This window comes from Ochotona curzoniae, unplaced genomic scaffold (genome assembly GCF_017591425.1).
Source record: "Ochotona curzoniae isolate NIBS_2020 unplaced genomic scaffold, NIBS_Ocur_1.0 contig_2723, whole genome shotgun sequence".
NCBI lineage: Eukaryota > Metazoa > Chordata > Mammalia > Lagomorpha > Ochotonidae > Ochotona > Ochotona curzoniae.
Window position 1 is genome coordinate 11,384,969 of NW_024465573.1, and position 23,303 is coordinate 11,408,271.

Here is a 23,303-nt window from a genome sequence, read left to right on the forward strand (position 1 = left end):
TGCAGTCACTTGGGGAGTGAATCATCAGAAGATCTTCCTTTCTGTCTCCTCCTCCTACCCTCTGAATATCTGCCTTTCCAATAAAAAAAATTTTTTTTAAGGATAAACTAGAATTTTTTTAAAAAAAATCTCTTTAAGATACTAAAATTACAGAATTGCTTGTATTTGCTAAAGCAAAGGCAAGAAACTTAAAAAGAGACCTTTTAAAATTGTATATGGTGGAGATTAAAATATTAAATGGTTAAATATATTTTAATCATCAATGTATTTACCTGGCAAAGATACAGCAATACAGGAAATACATGAGTATTGAGTGTTAAGTTTGTTATAGCTCAGATACATATAATGTTGTGATGCTTGCATCAGGAAAGCATGTGTATATGTAAACAGTCTCAATCCAGAAACCAGGAGTCTCTTCCGAGTGTCCCACGTGGGTGCAGGGTCCAAAGGCTTTGTACTGATCTTGACTGTCTTCCCAGGCCACAGGCAGGGAGCTGGATGCGAAGTGGGGCAGCTGGGCATCTACCAGCACCCATATGGGATCCTGGAGCAGGCAAGGCTACTGTGCTGGGCGCATCCATGTATGTGTTAATCTTACACATTTTCTCTGTGGTCTTAAAGAAGATGCTGTAGGAGCTGAAAAGTAATATGCCTTTTCTTATTCATGATAAGGATCATGACTAACAATCCTATAATAAGAAATAGGTTAACAGGAGAAAAGAATAACCAAGCTTAGATAATTTTAGGTGACACATGGAGTTTTCAGAAGTGAAGATTCCCCAAACCTAGGGAATACTCTATTTTTATTCCTGAATTCAATGAATAATGAACAGCCATGTTAGAAATGTGATTAGGTGATAGAGTATGAGCTAAAGGTAGTATTAGTGGCTGGGAAAGTCAACTAAGCCTGATGTTTAGAATCTTCTTGGCTTCTCGGCAGTGTTCCTTCCTCCTGAGTTTAAAGCGGAACCCTTTCTGAAAAGAGTCTTATCTTTCAAATGAGGCATGTCAGCACTTCTGACTAGTTCCTACACAGAAAAGTAGAGCAAGCTTAGAATTATACTCCTGGATTTGATTGCTTGCTTTGCAGTGAGCATGGGAGTTTATAAGGTCTGTCTTGAGGAACAGAGATTATTTTTCTGTGACATGCTTTGGGGAAGAAAGAATTCTAGATTTTATGGGGAAAAGGGGAAATGGGAAAAGGGAGAAAGAATAGGAGGGGTTCGCAGAGACAGGGTGTAGAGAGAGCTTAAGATTGTAATTTTAATTATGTATGATTTTTATGTTTCAAAAGCAATTTGATCTCAGGCAAAACTTATTATACTGAATGTTTTGCTTTGTGGTGTTCAGCATTGGCCATGATCCTTTGGTTCGAAGTTCTCAACATACCATAGTTGCCTGTATTGTGAGATATCATTGCCCGAGTCTCAACTGTATTTTCAGAAAGATTTTACAAAAAGGTATATCTAAAAAAGAAGAAGCTTTTAAGTACGATTTATCAGTATAATTAAGAAAGCAAGAAAGGGCTCTGTATTCTCAAAGAGAAAAATATATAAAGATGTAACTTAATGTGTGCCAGACATTTTAAAAAATTTATTTGCTCTGGTTTTCTAGTAAAAACTAGAGCAGCTGAATGGGTGCAAGCCATGCAGAAATAAGTACAATTAGTTTATTATTATATACTTCATGTGATTTTGAAAGTAAGAAGATGTCAAACTTAAATGTGTATGAATTACTGAATCAAAGGCTGTCTTTCCATACTCTTCACAGGATCAACAAATGATGTGTATGTCTTAGGATTCTGTCTTCATATAAACTAGAACAGGCAAGGATGAGGTTATTGAAAGAATCTTGAGATGCAGCTCACATGATGTTGAAACAAAATTTTGAAAAGTAAACACAACCTTAGAAATAATCATATATCTTGTGAGATATGAAAATGAGTCCCTGCATTTATTATCATTATAGAGTCAGGAGGAATCTTCCCCACATAAGGCTTAAAGTTTTTTTCAATTTTAATTTTGCATAGTTTTGGTGTTTTTAAAGCAATTTGTACCTCAGATAAAACTTTCTTAAACATTTTGCTTTGTGGTACTCAACAAATAATACTCACTTTTCTAGTTGTACGATCTTTCTTACAACTCAGTGCTCCTTTGTAAATTGGAGTGACCTTTGGAGAGCAATTTAAGGATGTATTCCAGCTTCTGTTTTAACATCTATAGAGAGAAACACATTCAGGAAAGATAATTCTTCTTAAGTGTGATTTTTTTTTTTCAATCACTTATGCTAAAGGATGTAGTTCTTACTATCTGGGGTCTCTGATATCTGAGAGATAAAGTTAGTCTCTGCAACCTGTCGTGGGTTGTGGTCATGGTACCCTTTTCTCTTTCTGCTTCATCCAGTTTCTCTTCGTTAGCTGAGTACCTGTGATGCCACTTCTGAGCTTTTCTCTGTAGTGAAAATCTTGCTTTCTCTTGTTATCTATCAGTTAAGAATTTCCATTTCCTTAATAAGGCCTAGGTAGAAACTTATCCTTAAGTGGCCTTATGAAACTCAAAAAACTATGTAGAAAGTGTGGTGCTGGCATTGTGGCACTTGGGATACTTGCCTCACTTCCCGTCAGCTTCCTGCTAACACTCAGTCTGCAAGGTAGCAGGTGATGTGCGGGTACTTGGGTACCTGCTCCTGGCACTGGAGATGCAATTGATTTCTTAGTTCCAGATTTGGCTTGACTCGGTCTCCACTTCTGTGGACACAATGGGTGAAAATTGATCTGTGTTTCACTCTGTCTCTCTCACTCTTGGTTTCATTGTGTCCTTCCCCTTGGAAAAAGGAAAAATATTAAAAACAACTCAGAAAATGGGGGGAAAAATGTTATACAAAGTAATCTTGGGGGCCCTGCGGCATGGTGGCCTAGCAGCTACAGTCCTCGCCTTGAACGCACCAGGATCCCATATGGACGCGGGTTCTAATCCTGGCAGCTCCACTTCCCATCCAGCTCCCTGCCTGTGGCCTGAGAAAGCAGTTGAGGATGGCCCAATGCTTTGGGACCCTGCACCCATGTGGGAGACCTGGAGGAGGTTCCTGGCTCCTGGCTTCTGGCTCCAGATTGGCATAGCACCGGCTGTTGCATTCACTTGGGAAGTGAATCATCGGATGGAAGATCTTCCTCTCTGTCTCTCCTCCTCTGTGTATATCTGCCTTTCCAATAAAAATAAATAAAATCTTTTAAAAAACAAAGTAATCTTGGAATAGCCAATTCCAAGTTAGGTGGCCAGAGAATTGATACGGAATGATTTTTGTTTTTTAGCAAGTAATTGCTTCAGTCTTCATGGAAATTATAGTAGAGGTTTTGGAATTTGTGTAATTGGTATTCCTTATATGTAATGTAATTGTGTGTGCTGGTCAGTCACTGTGCAGTGAGGGAGAAACCCAGAAACTATTGAAAACACTGTCTACAATTTTAATCATATAAAGCAAAATACTTAGCATTGTTGCCAGCTGCGAGAAAACGGTTGCCAAAAACTGTCTACCCAATTTAGTATTAGAGAATTTGGCTTATTATCCTCTAAACTTTCAAGGTAGCAGGTGTTAGAAAAAAAGTTGATTGAGAATGTATTAGGGCTGTTTTCAGTATATATCTCTTTGAAGCCCTGATATTGATTACTTCAGGGTAATTTAGATGTTTTGCAATGAATATGGTTTCTTTTATGTGTGTACATCGATTATTACCAATGTATGAGGATATAACCTTATACATTGCATGCTTCATTGAATTGACTTTATTAAGTAAAATCACCTCTTTGTTATTTGAGCAGTACCTTTATAGCTTTTATTACTTGAGACCATAGTTAAATATCACAAATTATAAAAGCCCTAATTACAAAAAAAAAAAAAGCCTCTCAGAAAGAGTATTGAGTGTCAGTATAACACCAAATGGCAAGTCCATTTTGAATGTTATTTTTCACTCCTTGGGATTATCACAGTTCTCAAAACCAGATTCATGTGTATATTGATTTAATCAGAAAAAAAATGTTCTGAAGTTTAAGATCCTTTGAAGTGTACTAGCATTAAAAAAATAAGAAAATTCTGAGGATTGGCTTTAGAAATAATCCGTCTTTGACTAAAAGCTGTGTTTTAGAAAGGAAGGCAGTCTGGCATTGTGGCACAGTGGATTAAGCCTATGGTGTTAATGTTCCGTATGAGCACCATTTCATTTTCTTGCAATGGAGCCGGGGAGAGCAGCTGGTGTGTAATAGGCTCCTGTCCAGGGGAGGGGCGGCGGGCATTGCCACCCGCCTAGGAGACTTAAATGTGTTTCCAGCTGCTGGCTTTGGCGCAGCCCAGTGCCCGCCTTTGCAGCCATTTTGGGAGTGAAGTAGTGGATGGAAGAACTCTCTGTAACTCTGCCTTTCAAATCTTTAAAACAAGAAAAGGGGTGGTGCGGGGTGGGGAAGAGGATTATGGCAGGCACCCATTTTAAAGAACTTAGAAATGGCTTCTTTTCTTTATTGTTATCCTTCATTTCTGAGTTTATATTTCCAGTTCACTTGAGCTAACCTTTAAACAAACTGATTACCACCATTCTCTTCTCCTCCTCCCCTCAATGGAACTTTGGCTTGTTTTGCATGTATTATCTAGAAATGGATACGCTTATATAATTCGAAATTGGCTACAAAATAAAATTTGCTTTTTAGAAAGTTATTATATTTGACTCCATAATCTCCTTCCTAGATCATTAGCATTTTTATATGCAATACAAATAACTTGTTTCAAGGAGTTCAGTAAGAAAGATAAAAAATGGTTATTGTTTGTATTTAAAGACGTTGTCAAAATCAGGAGGGAGATTGTGTGTTTATGTTGGAAAAAGGTAATTTTTCCTTCTTAATTTTGGAGTACAGTCAGATTTAAAAACGAGAACCTCTGCTCCCCTCCAATGCAAACAGATGTATGTACCACACATTATGCAACTCTGTTTTGGATCTTGCACTACAAAATTTAGAATTATCGTGTAGTTTTTTCCCACCTTACAAAGATTTATTTACTTCAAAGACAGTGAGGAAGATTGATCTTCCATCTGCCAGTTCACTCCCCAGAAGCAGCAAGAGTCCAAGCGCTCGGGCCACCTTCTGCTGTTTTCCCAGGAGTGTTAGTATGTAGCTGGGTTGGAAGTGGAGCAGCCAAAGATTTAAACCACTCATTTGAGATGCCAGCATTACAGGATGGTGCTTGTCATGCTGTGCCATAATGCTAGCCCCCACATACTTCTGTTAATTCCCCCCTAATCTGTGTGTATGTCTTTCTAAGTCAGAAATGTTGTCCTGAAGGTGAACTGAACAAGCATTTAAAAATCAAAAAGCATTTTAAGTTTTAGTTGTTTTAAGAAATGTTAAGAAGGGCTCAGCATGATATCCTAGTGGCTAAATCCTTGCCTTGCACGCACCAGGATCCTATATGGTTGCCAGTTCATATCCTGACTTTTCCATTTCCTATCCAGCTCCCTGCTTGTCGCCTGTGAAGCAGTAGAGGATGGCTCAAAACCCTGGAACTCTGCGTCTGTGTTGCGATCCTCTCAGCTCTGGGCATTGCGGCCACTTGGGGAGTGAACCAATGGGCGGAAGAGCTTTCTCTGTGTATCTCCTCCTCTTCGCATTTCTGCCTTTCCAATTAAAATTTTTAAATAATCTTTATTATTATGTAAGAAGGCAGATTAGAAGTAGAATGGAAATTTTTCCTACTCCATGATTTACCTAGTCAGCTTTAGAAGGAAATGAACATGAGATTAGAGGTAATTGAAAGAAGAGTTCCTCCCATGGCTATCCAGCTTCTGCTGAAGAGCAATTAAGTCATGGCCTTTCCATTTTGAATAAGCTTTGTAATTCCCTGTATTCTTAGCCAAAGCTTGTAATCATGAAAGGAAATGATGCACTTGAAGCTTAAAAAAAATTTTTTTAAAGATTTATTTATTTTTATTGGAAAGGCAGATATACAGAGAGAAGGAGGAGAGACTTCCATCCAATGATTCACTCCCCAAGTGACCACAGCATCCAGCCATGAGCTGATCCTAAGCCAGGAGCCAGGAACCTCTTCCAGGTCTCCCACGTGGGTGTTGGGTGCACAGGCTTTGGGCCGTCCTCGACTACTTTCCCAGGCCACAGGCAGAGGGCTTGATGGAGGCAGGGCTTGCCAGGATTAGAACCCGCACCCATATGGGATCCCAGTGCGTTCAAGGCAAGGACTTTAGCCACTAGGCCACCATGCCAAGGCTGAATCTTAAAAATTTTAAATATGATATATCAAAATTAGTTTTAGGCTTATATATAACCTCTGCTAGTGACTTAAAAAAAAAAGAGTACTTTAATATGGATATGTAACCTAATTTGGAATTAGTTATAAACATTTAAAGAAAAATAAACCTCTCTCTACCCATATAGAAAATGCCTGTATGACAGCAATAGAAAGTGCTCCTGTCAAAACACATTTTGGATGAATATGAACATTATTTTGTAATTGTGTAAATTTGTCATACCTATTTTAAAAACAAGCCTTGGAACATAATAGGAGTGTTTACAAAATTGATTTCAGTTGAAACATTTCATGTTGAAAATTAACATCTCTCTCTAAGGAGTTTTGGGATTGTTTTCTGCTGATCACAATGCCTAAAATTAGAGTACTGAGCTAAAAATACAAGTTTTCTTTTCCCAAAGGTAGTTAGAATAAATAGTTTGACAGACGGTCAAAAATGGGGAAATAAGCGAGTTATAGGAAATCCAGCCAAAGCTTAATCATGCCTCTGTTCTGTATTTCAGAGGTCAAATAGTTCTTTTAGAGTGTTTGACTTTTTCTAAGTAAAGCAAGTATTTTTAGCACATTTTTTTCTGTAATAATGCAAAAATGTGGTGGCTTTTCCCATTGAGCTTGTAAATCTTAGCTAATCTGGGACACATTTGGAATCAGCTATCTACATTAAAAGGAAAGCCAATGGTTCCAGCTTAGACTGTGGAAAACTTCCCAGCTTGTTTCACAGAGGCAAACATGAGTATTCTGACTTTATATAGTGAACTTTTAGGGGCCGGTATCCCTCTACAAACAATTGGCTATTCTCATACGTCCTTTCTCTCATTTAATTAGCATACAATTAACCGTAGAATGGAAAAGAATCTTCAAGCTCATTCTGTCTAGTAGTTAAAGTATCTTGACCCCATGTAACCTTGATGTTTGGTCCATACCATTTAGAAAAATTAAGAGAAACATAGTGGACATAGTAGTCCAGATAAACTTAGTATATTTCTGGAGTTGTTAATGATTAAGGTATCCTGAAGAAATGAAAATGAAATGTATGTATGTATAATTATTGGAAAGAGTTGCACGAAGAGAAGAAGAGAGAGAGAGAGATCTTCCATCTGGCAGTTTACTCCTCAAGTGGCCAAAATAACCAGGGCAGGATCAGGCTGGAGGCGGGAGCCTCTCCCAGATCTCGCACTTGGGTGCAGGGGCCCCAGCATTTCTAGGCAGCTGGATTGGAAATGGAGCACTCATATGGGATGAAGGCATTGCAGGTGGTGGCTTTATCGGCTGTGCCACAGTGCCAGCCCTGATTAATAATTTATGCATCCTGCTTCCACCCAGTAAAGTAACCTGTTTCCATTGATTTTCTCTGTTAAGTTTAGGAAAATTCATAGGTTACTTACTCTTAGTCATGGCTCTAAAATAGATTTACTGACAAGATCTTTTTGGTAGTCCTTTCAGGTGTTTGAACATTGTCTCAGGCAATTTAAAATCACTCCCCCTGCTGCTTCTTGTTCTTTTTTTTTTTTTTTCCCAAGATTTATTTATTTGAAAAGTAGATTATAGAGGAGTTACTGGGCCTGCTGAAGTGAGGAACTTCACACAAGTCTCCCACAAGGGTGCATGGCACCAAGAACTTGTACCATCTTGTACTGCTTTCCCAAGTGCATTAACTGGGAGCTGTATTGAAAGTGGAGTGGCTGGGGCTGGAACTATATGGGATGCCAGCAGTGTAGGTGACAAATCAACTAATTATGCCACAGCACCAGCCCAGGTTTGCCTTTTTACTAATGTCTCTTAAGTTACCTGTTTTTAAACCTGGATTGTTCCACATTGTCTGCTGACAGTACATGTTCAGTTCTTAAAGCAAAAAGTGAAAATTTATCACCTTTGAAAAAGCGTTTTGGCAAGATTTAAGATAGCAAAAGCATTGAGAGTCTAGTCTGCAGCAAATTAGTTAACCAATCATTTATTTCAGTAAATATTTATGGGTTAGTGTCACATACATTGTGCTGAAAAAAGTTTAAATTTAGGCAAATACAAATACAAACATACCTTCCTTGATAAAAATGAAATAAGAGATGGACAGTTAACTTAATGAATAGGACACCTGTTGGGATTGGAGATGATGGAGAGAAAATTAAGACAAAATATCCCCAGAAACACTGAGAATGTGATGATATCTTTAGCAGGAGGAGGAAGGAAAGCAAACTCATTTTTCTGAGACCTGAAGAAAAGTTATGAAGATGAGTGTGAATGAAGATGCTCTTAAGTGGAATAGCAAAAGGTGGCACAAAGAAACAGAATGAGTTTGTGCCAGTGTTCTTATTTAAATGGAAAGCTAAAAATTGACTCGACTGAAAGGGCTTAAGAGGGCATTTGTGCCATCTTGGGAGTACTGGCCAAATACACACATGAAGTCAAGGAGTGGAAGTAAGAACCAGTTCAGGGCTAAATACCATTAATTTGTAAGTAGTGTGTATTTTTTCCCCTTAATATTTCTCATTAGTTTCAGTATAAAAAAATAAAGTTAAGCACATTTTAGCGTTAATTTAAAGTTAGGATTTGCTAGGTTGGGATAAAAGTATATATACATGAGGTATACATTAAGAATCTGAAAGGTGCTTGTGTCTACTTCAAGTCATTGCTCATGAGTTCAAAGTTAGGAGGAAGCAAAAAAAAAAAAAAACACAAGCCCATAAGGGAACCAGCAGACTGGAATACATAGGACCTGTTGGCCAAAACTGAATTAAGTAGCTAACTGGAAGTGAGGTAATGCAGAAATGGGTTTGAAAGGAAAAGGCATCAGAAACTAGAATAGTATTCCCAAGAGAGAGACCTCTTAGCTGGTTCCCGAGTCTGACTGGGTTAGTGATTGCAGTGTGGTGATGTGGTGGTCATTATCACAAGTTAAAGGAGAACCAGGGATTTAAACATGGGATGGGATGTTTTGTGGATATTGGCAGTTTATTTAAGGATGGGCACTTGGCACAGAATTAAGATGCCACTTGGGACACTTGCATAACTTGTTGGAGAGCCTTAGCTTGAGTGCTGGTTCTACTTCGCATTCCAGTTTCCTGTTGATCTGCAACCATCCATGTGGGAGATCTGGATTGAGTTCTTAGCTCCTGGCTTCTTGCCTGGTGCACCACTCGGCTGTTACAGGCATTTGGAAAGTAAGATACAGATCACTCTGTGTGTCTCTCTCTTGCCGCCTTTCAAATAAGTAAAAATAAATCAAAGTTTAAAGAATAAAGTCTTTGCAGTGCAACAGGTTGAACTGCTGCTTGGGAAGCCTGTGTCCAATATCATAGTGTATGGAACTGCGTCTTTCGTTTCCCATCCACCTTCCTAATAATAAGCAGCAGGCAGTGACTCAGGTGCTGGGTCCCTGCCACCCATGTGGGAAACTGGATGAAATTCCTGGCTGCTGGCTGTAGTCCTGCCCAAACCATGCCATTTTGGGCATTTGGGGAGTGAACCCACAGGCCAGAGATCTCTTATCTTTTCTCTGTCCCACCTTTCAAATAAAAATAGCTTAAAACAGTTTTGCTTTTCTAAAAAACTGTTGTACTTAATAAGTATAATGTAACACATTAAATATATAAAATAAGTATAAAAGAAACTATTACACTTAATATTGAAGCATGTTAGCCAGGTTTTGGGAATGCCAAGATTGGTTAGAGTCTGAACCAAGCTCTAAATTTCTGTTCTGTAATATGAAATAGCTTAAGGGAAGGTGGCATGTACTGCTTGGACACTCAGGTTATCGTGCTTCTTCAAGTATATGAGGAAAATGTATGAGTTTACCAAAAAGAATTACTGCTAAGGTCATTATAGTTTGTGGGTTGATCATTTGGCCAATGGTAGAATACCACCATCTCTTATCAGGGTACCTGTGTTTGACTCCTACTTTGTTGCAGGGCAGACCTTAGGAGGCAGTTATGCTTTTTCATTAGTTTAGAAATAATAAATTCTGGAAACATGTCTTAAGTTACCATTATACTGAAATAATAATGAGCATAAGTAATATTTTAATGTACTTAATAACTACTACAACATGATATGAAGAATACATTATCATTAACGATAAGTCAAATAAATTGAACACTAGATTTGTAATTGAGGATAGTGCAAAATTATAAGTTAGCAAATGTTAAAAGTGTTATATTTTTGCCATCCAAGTCCACATGCCCTCTGAATTATCTCAAGACCTTCTTGTTCAAAAACCCTGTATAAACAACAACATTTCCAGAACAGCATTTTTCTATGAGGGAAAGATATTCTAGAAGGGACAGTATGGAACTGGGAGTGTGTTCTCATACCTCTTGGACTCCACGGTGTTTATGAGGGTCAGAAGGCTGGATACAGTACAGCTGTGTCTCAGGAGAATTCTAGAAAGCTGCCGTGGGGGTGAGGCACTGGGCTTGAAAAATCTGTTTTCAAGCAATCCAGCTTAGTGGAGTGATAGGATTCTCTGTCCTTGGTATGTATATGAGAGCTTGAAAGGCACAGGGAAAATTCCCAGGAGAGAAGGAAGTAGTGAACAGATAAAAAGGACAGTAGTAATGAAGGTGTGGGAATTGGTCAGAGTGAGAGGAGCTGATCTGGAGGTCCTGGACAAGTATAGGAGCTGAGGCCTTGGAAACCTGTTGAGAGAGACCGTGTAGAACCATCGGAGTAATAGTGCATTGCCTTCACTTATGCTCTAGGGAGAATCTTGCTTAGAAATTATGGGATGTCCCTGAAAAAAATTTACCCTATTTTAAATACTGTGGCTATGGTGGAGAAGCCTGAGATTCATGTTTTTATATTTGATGCCATTTTTTTTTTCTTTCCTTTCTGGAAGATAAAACATGTTGTGTCTAGTTGATGTAAAAAAAAAAAAATTGAAGTCAAAATGAGACAGGATATCAAAATACAAAATGATGGTGGGCTGTAGGGGAATTGGTATCTTATATTACATCATCAGATGTTCTTATTCTTAATGCTGATGCAAAAACTATATGAGAATTGGTGAGTAAAAATTAACTTTCAGCAATCACTCTTGAAAGACCAGAGTACTCCAAAGGAGGATTTGTTAGGATCTGCCAAAGAAAGGAAAATAGCAGAATAAAAATAAGCAGTGAAGTATGTATGTTTTTGGATTAATATAACTCAACAAACTTTGAATTGAAGCAACCTAATTTTTAATCACTTCCAGTGGATAAAAGAACTTGTTCATTCTGATTGGGAAGTGAATCATTTGAAACAGATACTAATTCTTCAATTTTTTGTGCACAGGAATCTACTAAACGTTAATTCTTTAAACTTAACAGATTTGTTAAAGGATAGATTGATCATGTTTATGTTGTTTTTCTTGTGTGTGTTTGTTTTTAAAGGAATTGGCTCTCCGTAGCCAGTTGCCAACACTGGAACAAGATGGTGGCACTCAGAATCCGGTATCTTCTCCTGGGATGTCGCAGGAATTGAGAACAATGACAACCAATAGCTCAGATCCCTTTCTTAACAGGTTAGTAAAGATGCTACTGTCCAGTGTCTGAAAAAAAAAAAAAAAACTAGGTTTAAGATCATGCTTTTGTAATAGGCTGTTTTGAGTATGTGTGGAAACCAAAAAATTATAGCTGTGAATAAAGCTATCCAATAAAAGTTGAGGATTAAAAACCGTCTCCTGTTGGAGGAGGTGAACTGTTGAGACTTGTGAAGAGGACACATAGTCAGAAGTCACTGTTTGCTTCTGCCTGTACCATTGATTAACAGTTAACTTAAAATTACGGAATCATGAAGGAACATGTGCATGCTTTTCTGTGAAATCACAAGAACTGTATCTTAAATCCATTTTTGCATAGTAAATATGATTAGAAGGAATTTTCTGCACAAATGTTCCATCTACGAAATTTCACAGAACAGCACTGTAAGACTTCCCGTTTTTGAGAGCTATGCATAATTTAAGTTTGTAATAAGTAAGAATGTATCTCTTTCAAAAAGTGCATTAAGATTAATGGCAGTGTTTGAAAACGACATAACTCACCTCACTTCTTAGTGAGTTACCACAAGTCTTGGCTTCCAGGAAGATTGTAATGGTGTATTTCAACTGCTGTTGGAAACCACAAGCTGCAGCAAGTCATAATCTTTGCCTAGACGGCCATTCTAAATTAAAATGTGGAGCAAGCATATTGGCCAGTAAAACTGCCACTTGCCACGCTTGCATCCTGTGTCAGAGTGCCTGATTGAGTTGCGTCTACTGTATTTCATATCACTTTTCTGCTGGTGAGCTTGGGAGGCGATAGATGATGGCTCAAACACTTGAGTCTCTCATCCACATGGAAGACCTAGAAGGAGTTCCTGGTTCCTGGCCCAACCCTGACTTGTGACCTTTTCAGCAGTGAACTAGTAAATGGGATACCTCTGTCTCTCCCTCCCTACCTTCCTCCCTCCTTCTTTTCAGATTTGTAAACTGTTGATAAAATAAGATGTGGCTGAAATTCAGATCTATAGTTTTGATTTTAACAAATATGGGGATGCATGTATTTCATTTTTTATCTTTAATAACTTTTTAAATTTAAATAACTTATTTTTGATTATTTTGACATAGTTGATCAGTGTGGGAAGGACTGAGGAGCAGAGGATAATGGTTGAGACTGAGACCATTATTTATGTATTTTCTTATTCTTGTATATGGGGAAGAGAGGGATACAAGAGGAAAAAACACGCCCAGCTTCCCAACTGCCACATTCCCCTAGGGATGGGAAACTGCCACCTGCTGTCAGTCCAGGGTCTCCATTGTGCAGCATTTTCTGAGGGTTCTGCTCATGTAGTTTTGATAGTTCTGAGCTGCTGCTGATATCACCACTCCACAGATAAGGAAATCCCTTCAAGGTCAGTTGGCTGTCATAGTCCAGCCGAGTCTCCATTGACCCAGAAATTTGCTGTCAAACTTCACTGGGTAGTTGATCAGTTTGTTCTGCCCTTCATCCTCAGCAGCCCAGCCTACCCCTGCCCAAGACACGCTCAGCCCATACGTAGTGCAGGTGGAGCTACAGTTCAATCACAATGACCCCCAATAACCCCTACTAGACCAGTCCCCCTCCCCAGCTCTGGTTCTTGTGCCTACAAGCATCTGCAGTGGATTGGTTTGGTCTGCCCCACATCCCATTGAGGTCTTATATGTTTCACTGGGCATTGAAGCCTAACTCAACCCAACCAACTCTACCCTCCAAGCCCACACTCATTGCAGCAGATGTCACTGCCTGTCCAGTCAGGCCCATCCCCAGTCCTGGTTCACATGCTCACCAGTGGGGGTAGCATGTTAGAGAGGAGCCACTCCCCAATGGACCTACTCCCTGTCCCAGATATTGCACTTACCAGGTAGTTCTGCAGTCTGTCTTGACAGGACTTGCCCCCGGTCTCAGCACTTGCCAGCTAGCTGATGCTGCAGCAAAGCCCAACCCACCTGCCCTTATTCTGGCTCATGCCAGTACCTGTGAATACAATTGGTTAGCCCAGCCTGGCTCTTCCCCTAACTCAGTTCATGTGTAGGCCAATAGATGTTGTACCTTGCCCAGCCTGGTCTGTCCTCAGTTCTAGTTCTCACGCTTGCCAGCATGAGCAGTGACCCAGCAGTGGAGTGCCCACTGCTCCCCTACCAGGTTCACCCCCTGTCTTTGTCTCACATGTGCTGGTAGGCACTGTGACCCAGTCTGATGTGGCCCAATTTTCCTCAGCAATTGCCGGCAAATGTTATAGCTTGACCCAGCCCGGTCTACTCCCATTGCAGCTCGCACTGGCTGGAGCTGCTCACCAGCCTGGCGCAGTCAGCCCCCAGTCTGGCCTTAATGTAAATTGGCTGATGATAGGGCCAGAACCAACTATCCTATATCCAATCCTGGTTATCAGACCTGCTGGTGGATGTTATGAACTGGTTCAGCCTGGCTTGCCTTCATACCTGAGCCACACAGGTACTACAACCTGGTCTGCTCTGAGCTGCTCCTTGCTTTGTTTCTTGCAGGAAATGCGCCCTGACATAGGAGTTCCCCAAATTCCTCTATTGGGTCTCACTTAGTGACAGATGTCGTGCATCCAGTTGGTCCTTGGCCCAGGCTGAGTTAGTCTATTTCCTGTCCCGGTAGGAACAGGAGCCTTGCCCAACTGGCACAAACCCAATCCAGTTCTTACTATTGGGTATTAAAACTTAGCCACACCTAGCTTACTCCCTGACACAGTTCTCATGTGGCCCAGTGGTAGCAGAAATTTAGCCCAGCTTGTCCTACACCCATTCTGGCGATCACGAATACCAGTGGATACTGGAGTCTAGCCCAATGTGGCGTGCCCCAGACCCTGTCATGCCCATGCTAAGGGACACTGCAGCCACATCCAGTGCAAACTACCACACCCATTCTAGCTCTCAGGCTGACCAACGGGAACCACACCTAGCTGGGGCATCCTCTTAGCTCCCCAACCAGGCCTGTTCCTAGCCCCAGATCTTGCACATACCAGTGGTTGCTCAGACCCAGCTCTGCAAGCTCCTGCCTTAACCTTTGCCATCGGATGCTGCCGCCTGGCTTTGCCCTGTCTGCTCCCATCCCTGACTCATGCAAACCAGCAGATGCAATAGTCTCGCCCAGCATGCCCCACATTCCAGCCTGGCTTGTGCACTTGCTACGGTTGGCCTGGCCCTGCCTGATCCACCCCTTTCCAAAACCACCCCCCACACATGCAGACAGGTGGTGCTACCTGGCTGGTCTGACCAACCTCCAGGTCTCAATCACATGCTCTTGAGCAGGAACAATGGCCTGTCAGGAATTTCCCTAGTTCACCCATCAAACCCATTCCCGGACCCAGATCTCGCCCATAACCATGGGTACTAGGCCCTTACAGTCATAGGCTACTCCCTCTGTCCTGCATTTGTATGAGTGGTGGGTGTTGTGGCCTGGCCTACCACACACCATATTCTTGGGTGTGTCTGTGGGTGCTACAGCCTAGACCAACCCAGCCAGTACCCAACCCCAGTACTCATGAGTGTCAGAGGGTTTCTATGATCATGCCTAGCTCAGCCTGTCATCACCCCCAACTCCAAACAAACCAGCTACAATTGTAGATCACAGAGTGGGCCAACACATCTCCAGCAGTATCTGCCCCTAGACCAGTTCTTTGCGTAATGGTTAGTGTCATGGCCCAGCCTAACATTACCCATCTCCTGTTGTGACTCTTTTGGCAAGTGCTGTGATCTAGCCCTGCTAGGTAGGCCCCCAGCCCTAGCTTTAGTGTGCACTGGTGAGTGGTATTCAGCATTGGTCAATACTAACTAGCCCAGATCTGCTATCCCACAAGGGCTGGTGCTTTGGTCTAAACCTCAAAGGTCTTAACATTCCCCACCACCCCTCCACCTCCACCCCAAAATCCCATCACTGTGTCCTCAGGCCTGCACTCTACCGCATGGGAGCCCAGCCCCAGGACTAGCCAGACCCATAGGCTAGCCACAGACTCACAAAGAGGGTTGGTTTGTCCTTGGACTAATTCATATATAGTTTAGGGTTTTTTTTAAGTATGGCAATACATGTCTTTCATTTTTAAATTGATTTCAGCTAACACACGTTAGAAAAATTAAGATAGTTTGGGGAAGCTGTTATGTTACCTTTTAATTATCACTACTTGAAAACTTAATGAACCTAAGAAATTATCATCATAGCTACTAAAATATTTAATGTAATAGAATTTCTCATCATTTCCCCACTGTTAAGATTAGTGTTGATAACCTAGTTGATTTTGGAAGAGACCTAAAATGTATTTTAGGTTTGTTTTTGCTCTTCTGACATCCAATATTTTAGTTGGGAAGTTAAACTCAGGCTATTTTGGGAAGGTCTTAACTGCAGATTCTTTTTCATATGTGTATACCAAATAAACTTTGAGATCTGTATGATTTTTCTAATGTGCGTATATTTTTATTTAAAAATCCTATTTACAGAGAGGGAAAGATCTTCCATCCACTGGTTCACTACCCAGATGGCCACTGCAGTCAGAGCTGAACCAAATCAAGAGCTTCTTTCAGGTCTCCCATGTGGATGCTGGGTCTCAAGGCTTTGCATCATCCTCTGCTGCTTTCCCAGACCACAAGTAGGGAGCTGGATGGGAAGTAGAGTAGCCAGGACACAAACCAGCACCTGTATGGGATGTTGGCCCTTCAGGGTAGAGAGGATCAGCCTGTTAAGCCATGGTACTGGCCCCCAGATGAATACAATTGTAGTACTTATCTATCTTATTGAAACCTGTATTGACTCAGGGATAGCATTAGACCATTTTAAAATGAATAAGCTGCATATCCTGTTGAAATTTTTTTGTCAGTTTTTACTTTTCATTTTCACTTTACTTAAAATGCAGAAGGAGATTGGAAAGACATCATCCATCTGCTCATTCACCCTCCAAATGTTCTCAACAGCCAGGACTGAGCCAGGCAGAAGCCAGGAGCCCAGAACTCCTGAGTATGTGTGAGTAGGAAGGTGGTTTGACAGTAGAATAGCCAGGGCTAACATCAGGCACTCTGGTGCTGGATGTGGCTTCCCTAAGTGGTGCCCTAACTGCTGCGCCAGTCCCCTCTTCCTTCTTACGTAAGTTTTCATATGAGAACTAGACTGCTGTCTGGGCTTATTTGAGGTTCTGTTTTCTGGTAAGATGTTATAGTGCTAGTTAATCAGTATTGCTAGTCTAAGAAAAGACTCATACCATACATTACATTCTTTGCAGTAACCTACTTCTAAAGCACTCACCTGGCTGTAGCTTTTTTTTTTTTTAATCCTTGGGGTGAGTACTTGGCCTACCAACTAAAATAGAAACTAGGATGCACACATCCATATTGCAATGTCCAGCTTCAACTTCTGACCCGTACTTCTTGCTAATACTGACCTTGGGACGCAGCGTTTGATGATTACTCATGTGGAAGACCCAAGTTAAGTTCACAGTTCCTGTCTTTGGCCCAGTCCAGACCTTGTGTGGCAGACATTTGGGAGTAAGCCAGCATATGGGTTTGGGTACTCACATTTCTTTGCCTTTCAAATAAGAAATATATACATAAATAGAATAATCCTTGATGGTTACTCTCTTGCTTGCTTGTTAGTTTTTAATGCATCCCTTAAACTGTACACACATTGTTCTAACTTGGCTTAGACTCTTGCTAGTGGTTTAGTATCACCATTCTCCCTTTTATTCTGAGAGCCTCAGGCCAGCTCAGACATTCCCCTTTATGAAACCTTCCCCTTCCTCATTAATCTCCCTTTTCTATGATCTCAAAGTACTTTGCTCATAAAGGTGTATTTTTTGTTCTCACGCCTCTTTGCATCATTTTGAGTAGTCACCCTTGTAAGTTTGACGAGGTGTAAAAGCTTATTTACAAGCTCAGGGCTTTCTGTTTGAGTTTTGTAACTTTTGTGTAAGTTAAGTAGTTACTTAAGCATCAAGCATCCAAGTTGTGAAGAGAAGTTAAAATTCCCATTTATGTTTAGAGATCATGAAGAAGAATAAAAATTGCCTTGCCTTTGTACTTTTCCATAAGGTTTTCTGGAACTGGTAGAATTCTACAGTTTTATAATGAGAGCTAGCTGGTATCTTTGTGCTGCTAGCTTAGCAAAGTGTTCTGATTATGAAAGCAATGTGTTCAGGTTATTTACCATACTGGTATGTTGATTTGGGAAACTTTTCATTGAGCTTGTAAGAAAAATCTGTCTTGGCTCATGTTTTTCTCTAAGATTCTCTAGAAACTTTTCTTGTGTGTTTTGTGTCTGAATCTGAAAATACTTAAGTCTTGCTAGAGCTGAAGCGTTCCCCTCTCCCATCCAGACAGAAGCAAGGATATCAAACTGCAGGAATTCTTATCTAATAGGCAGTTGCTTATTCTATTTTTGGGCCAGTCCAGAAAGGAATTCTGGTTCTTTGTTTTGGGTTAATTTCTCCTTGGCTTCAGTTCTCTGCATGAAAGTGAGGAATTTAGCCTAAGTCTAGTACAGGCTTGTCGCTCCACCCACCTGGAGTTTGTATTTTTGACCTCTCTCCCTGTGCACACAACTGAGGAATTTAAATCTTGAAACAACTGAGTTATGTGGACCCCTGCCCACTTGGGGCAAATGGTGTTATGGGAAGAAAACCTATACAGAGAACTTTATGTCAACTAGGAAGACTAATTGGGTGTGTCTTTTTTCACTTGTTTACTATTAATTACGCAACCTTTGAAGAGTTCTTGGTCTTTTTAGAATCACAGTTTCACGTTATAGTATAAGCTTCATCCTCGGTGATGAAGGAGGGAACTTGTTTCAGATATTACACAAGACTTTCACTCATCCCCTAGGGATCATATTGGTACTGAGCAGGCATTTATCTTTATCTTAGATTGCAAGAATTTTTTTGTAAAGATTTATTTATTTTTATTGGAAAGTCATATCTAAAGAGAAGGAGAGACGCAGAGAAAGATCTTCCATCCACTGATTTACTCCCCAAGCAGCTGCAGTGGCCAGAGCTGAGCTGATTTGAAGCCAGGAAACAGGAGCTTGTTCTGGTTCTCCCACGTGGGTGCAGCATCCCAAGGGTTTGGGCTGTTCTCTACTGGCTTCCCAGGACACAGGCACTGAGCTGGGTGGGAAGTGGAGCAGCCAGGATGTGAACTGGTGCCTTTGTAGGACTCGAGCACATGAAGGAGAGGACTTTAGCGACTAGGCTACCATGCTGTGCCCAGATTTCATGAAATTTAAAATTTTTGTGTTTTTAATTTTATTTTTATTTGAAAAGTAGGTTTTTACAGAGAGAGAAGGAAAAATAGAGATGTGTTCCATCTACTGGTTTACTCCCCTAGTGGCCATAACAGTCAAAGCTGAGCTGATCCAGAACTGGGAGCCAGGAGCTTGCTAGTTTTCTAAGTGCTTTGGAAGTGGAGCAGCTGGGAAATGAACTGGTACCTATGAAAGATGCCAGCACTTGCAGATGGAGGATTAGTCTGATACATCATTGTGCTTACCCTGGGTTTCATAAATTGCTGTATCAGCTTTTAAATCATTTTTTTGTAGTGGCACCTATCACTCTCGAGATGAGAGTACGGACAGTGGACTGAGCATGAGCAGCTACAGTGTCCCTCGCACGCCAGATGACTTCCTGAACAGCGTCGATGAGATGGATACAGGTTGGTATTCTGGCTGATCTACTCTCATAGACAATCCTAGTATCATCAAGTCTAACAAGCCACAGTGAGCACAGATTTTTCTTCAGTTACAGTCCTGTAAGCATTAATTCAGTTGGAGCTTAAAACTGATAAGGTCACTTACTTTAATGTGCTAGCAGCATAGTAATAAAGAACCCTATTAGAAGTGTTTCTCTCCATTTTAAATTTACATTGTTAATTTTAAAGAGGTTTCTCTATTGAATTCAACACCTACCTGACTCTTTTTCTCTGCAGATGTTTGGCCCAGCTTACCTGTTACAGGCTTAGGAAGCAGGTGGGCAGTGTTAGGTAGTAAGTGCTTTATTGTTAGAGTAGTTGCTTACTGTTTGTTTTTTAAAAAAAGTGTTTCAAGAGCTAAAAAATAGTTGCTGCACATGGGTGAGTAGGAACCAGTTCTCCTTTGGTTTTCCTGGTGCCCACTACCCTGGACTTGACAGCTGGTTCATGAACTGGCAAGAAATGAAACGATTCTATAGCTAGCTGGCTCCAAATTTAGCCCACGACTTCTTTTTATGCCTGTATTACTTACCTAGCTCCGAGGCTTGCATGTGCTCTAGAATTCACACCATCACCTCCTCTATTTAACCCAGATCTTAAATCATCCTTAGAAATCATTTCAAACCTATCATGTACCTCACTTCCCTTTGCTCCTGTTTTAATTTTCAATCTTCTCAAACCTCTATAGCACCCAGTGAACTCTGAGTTTTTCAAAAAGCATATTCTGTTGAAGTACTGAGGAATGATAATGTTGTCACATGCAAAAAAAAAAATCAAAAAACAAAAACTCTGGCTAGGTGGGTTTGGAAACCTAGAAGCAAGACTTTTATTATGATTATGATTATTATTTGGAGACCTCCCAGGAATTTGCTCTTCATGATATATGTGAATCTCCAAGAGTGTAATAGACTATTCCTGTAGTCCTTACATCGCGTTAGTATTCCCCAGAGAATATGTAAGGGAAAGAGAAGGTCTCTAGCATTCTAGTTTTCCTTTCATGGTGCTGGTTTGTGTCTGAAAAACAGTAGGGTAGTGATGTTGATATTCTTGTTCTTTCTCATTCTGCTGCATAATTTTTTAAAGAGGTTTTTTTTTTTTAATCCTCTTCATTATCCAGTGCTCAGTACCTAGTACTAGGCCATGAAATTGTTGGTTAATATCCTAACCAATGTTGAGGCAAAAGTAAACTTTATATTGTTATTTTGTTATCTGTGGCTTGTTGACCCTAAAATAAATTCTGGGCATAGGTTCAGGTTTCTGGATGTTCATATGATACAGTTCAGATGTTAGCTTTATTAGAAGGTCCATATTAATCTCTATCTGTTCCAACTAGGTGATACCATAAACCAAAGCACCCTGCCTTCACAGCAGAACCGTTTCCCAGACTACCTTGAAGCCATTCCTGGGACAAATGTGGACCTTGGAACACTGGAAGGAGATGGAATGAACATAGAAGGAGAGGAGCTGATGCCAAGTCTGCAGGAAGCGCTGAGTTCTGACATCCTTAATGATATGGAATCTGTTTTGGCTGCAACCAAGCTAGATAAAGAAAGCTTTCTTACGTGGTTATAGAGCTCTCAGGTAGACTGAATTGTAAATCTGTGAAGGATCTTAGGAGATAAGACATAACACCTGATACGCCAGTCACAATATTCTGGCCATTACAGAAACAGATGAACAGACGTCCAGCAAGAACCTTTCATCCACTCTTCTGCTCTCCCTTGTCCGTTGCTGCTGTTGATACATTGCTGAACTCTCACAGTTGGCTCTAAAAAATCAAAAAAACATAAAAGCAAAAGCAAAACTGTTTTATTTCTTTTTGCTATTACAACTACTGTTCATTCGGGGGCTTGGAGAAGTGAGCCTGTTTGGATGATTGATGCCATTCCTTTTGCCCAGTTAGACGTTCACCAGTCCTTTTAACTAAGTACTCAGACTTGCAAATCAAATGCTTCATGTCACAGCGTTTAATTTGTTCAAGCAGTTGTTTCTTCAGCTGGCTTTGGCCAGTGGGAAAACATGACTTACTGGTCTGACAAGCCAAAAATGTTGTATCTAATATTAATTGAGTAATGCTGATTTGAAGAGGTAGCTGAAACTAAGGCTGAAGACTTTTACTTTCAGTGGTTTTTTTTTTTTCCTCCTAGTGCTATCGTTAGTCACATAGTGACCTTGATTTTACTTTAGGAGCTTATAAGGCATGAGACAATTTCCATAGGAATATATTAATTATTGCCGCATACTCTAGTGTAGGTTTTGGTGGATACTTTTATGGTTTTGTTTTTATTTTTGTTGGAACATAGGCAAATTACCATATTAGTTTGTTTCTAGGTGTAGCTTGGGGCGGTTATGGTAGTTCTTTTGGTAAAATCAACATTTCCTAGTTTTTTACCATCTTATTTAAATCTTGATATTTGTTCTCTCTGTAAACACACGCACACTGCAAATGTTTATAATAGTGTGATAGCAGAATGTATCTTTTTAGGTCTCTTCTTTGCAGTTGCTTTTTAAATGGTAGCTTTGAATGTATGCATTTTGAGTACATTACTAGCGGTTTATATTTCACAGGTAGTTCGAACTTAATTGGGTAACCTGCAAATGTTTGAGGTAGTTTAGTATTCTACAAAGGGCTGTTCATATGCATAGTGCCTAGGAAAATACTCTATGCCCTTTGAACACACAGTAAGTAGAATCTGAAGGGTTGGAAAGGAACAAACAGGAAATGACTTTATTTCTCCCCCTTGGACTTCCCTAGATGAATTTTGAGTCTTGGTGGGAATTTACAACTAAGTTTGTCACGTACATGACAGAAATAAGCTTTATAGTGGTTTGCCTTCTTTAGCTTGGAAAGTTTACTTTTACCTTTGTCTTAGAAGTAAATTCTAGTACTTTGGTTTTCATTTGTAATGAACATTTTAAAGACTAGATATAAGTTTTACCTGCAAAGTTGTTGTTGTAAGACTTGCTTATAGTTATGCTGAAAATTGACCCCCAGTAGTACTTAGAATATTGAAAGGTCATGAGTTAGTTGGTAAGGTGATCAGATTGATGAAATGTATATTGGTAGTTGAAATTAGCAAAGAAATAGAGATAATCATAATTATACCTTTATTTTTACAGGAGGAGATATAATTAGAGTGTCTACAGTAGTAATAATGGTTTCCAAAGAGTATTTTTAAAGGAACAAAATGAACATGAATTAACTCTTCAGTATAAGCTATGAAGTAGTAGTTGGTTATGAATTATAGTGGCACCCGCTTGCAACCTCTGTGATTTAAGGGTCTTTCAATGTTTCTAGAAGCCCTTATTTTCAAGGGTTTGTAACAGACAGAAAACCCCTTTTCCTAGCTGAAGCTGCTATGAAAAGCCTTGCCATGGGAAGATGGAATTTTTTTCAATTATTAAATGTAAGTATTTTGGCCCTTCAACTTGGAGGAGTGCAAAAGTGGAAGTTTCATTTTAAGTACTTTCAGTGCTCAAATAATGCAATCATTGTGTTGTATATAATGATTCATAGGTCTAATCACTCATAAAAATTGACTCGAAGGCTTTTATTAAGAAAACAGCAGAAAGATTATATCTCGGATAAGTCAGGGAGGGAGGTGGGGGGGAATACCCGCTGTACAGATGCATTGAGTTTTAAAGCAGTAATGAAATTCTACCTAGAAAGCAAAATTGAGTATATGAACTTTACAGCATGTTGTTGTTTTTAATGTGCAGAAGATCAAAGCTCCTTAGGAGGAATGCCTACAATTTACCAGTAAGCCACAAATTAAGATCATATCATATATATCAGCAGAGTAGCTTTAGCTTAGTGGGC

At 40.1% G+C, this 23,303-nt stretch overlaps 1 protein-coding gene across 10 annotated transcripts in view; it reads left to right on the forward strand.

The window, feature by feature from the left end:
* The window catches only part of YAP1 (Yes1 associated transcriptional regulator), a 119,809-nt gene extending 98,228 nt beyond the window's left edge, over nt 1-21,581 (forward strand). For all 10 annotated transcript variants that reach the window (XM_040976851.1, XM_040976850.1, XM_040976852.1 and 7 more), the window contains 3 exons: nt 11,670-11,800; nt 19,335-19,447; nt 20,817-21,581. In XM_040976851.1, coding sequence (XP_040832785.1) covers nt 11,670-11,800; nt 19,335-19,447; nt 20,817-21,055 — 483 coding nt within the window. In that variant the 3' untranslated portion in view covers nt 21,056-21,581. The remainder of the gene's footprint in view (nt 1-11,669; nt 11,801-19,334; nt 19,448-20,816) is intronic.
* The last annotated feature ends 1,722 nt before the right edge of the window (nt 21,582-23,303 follow it).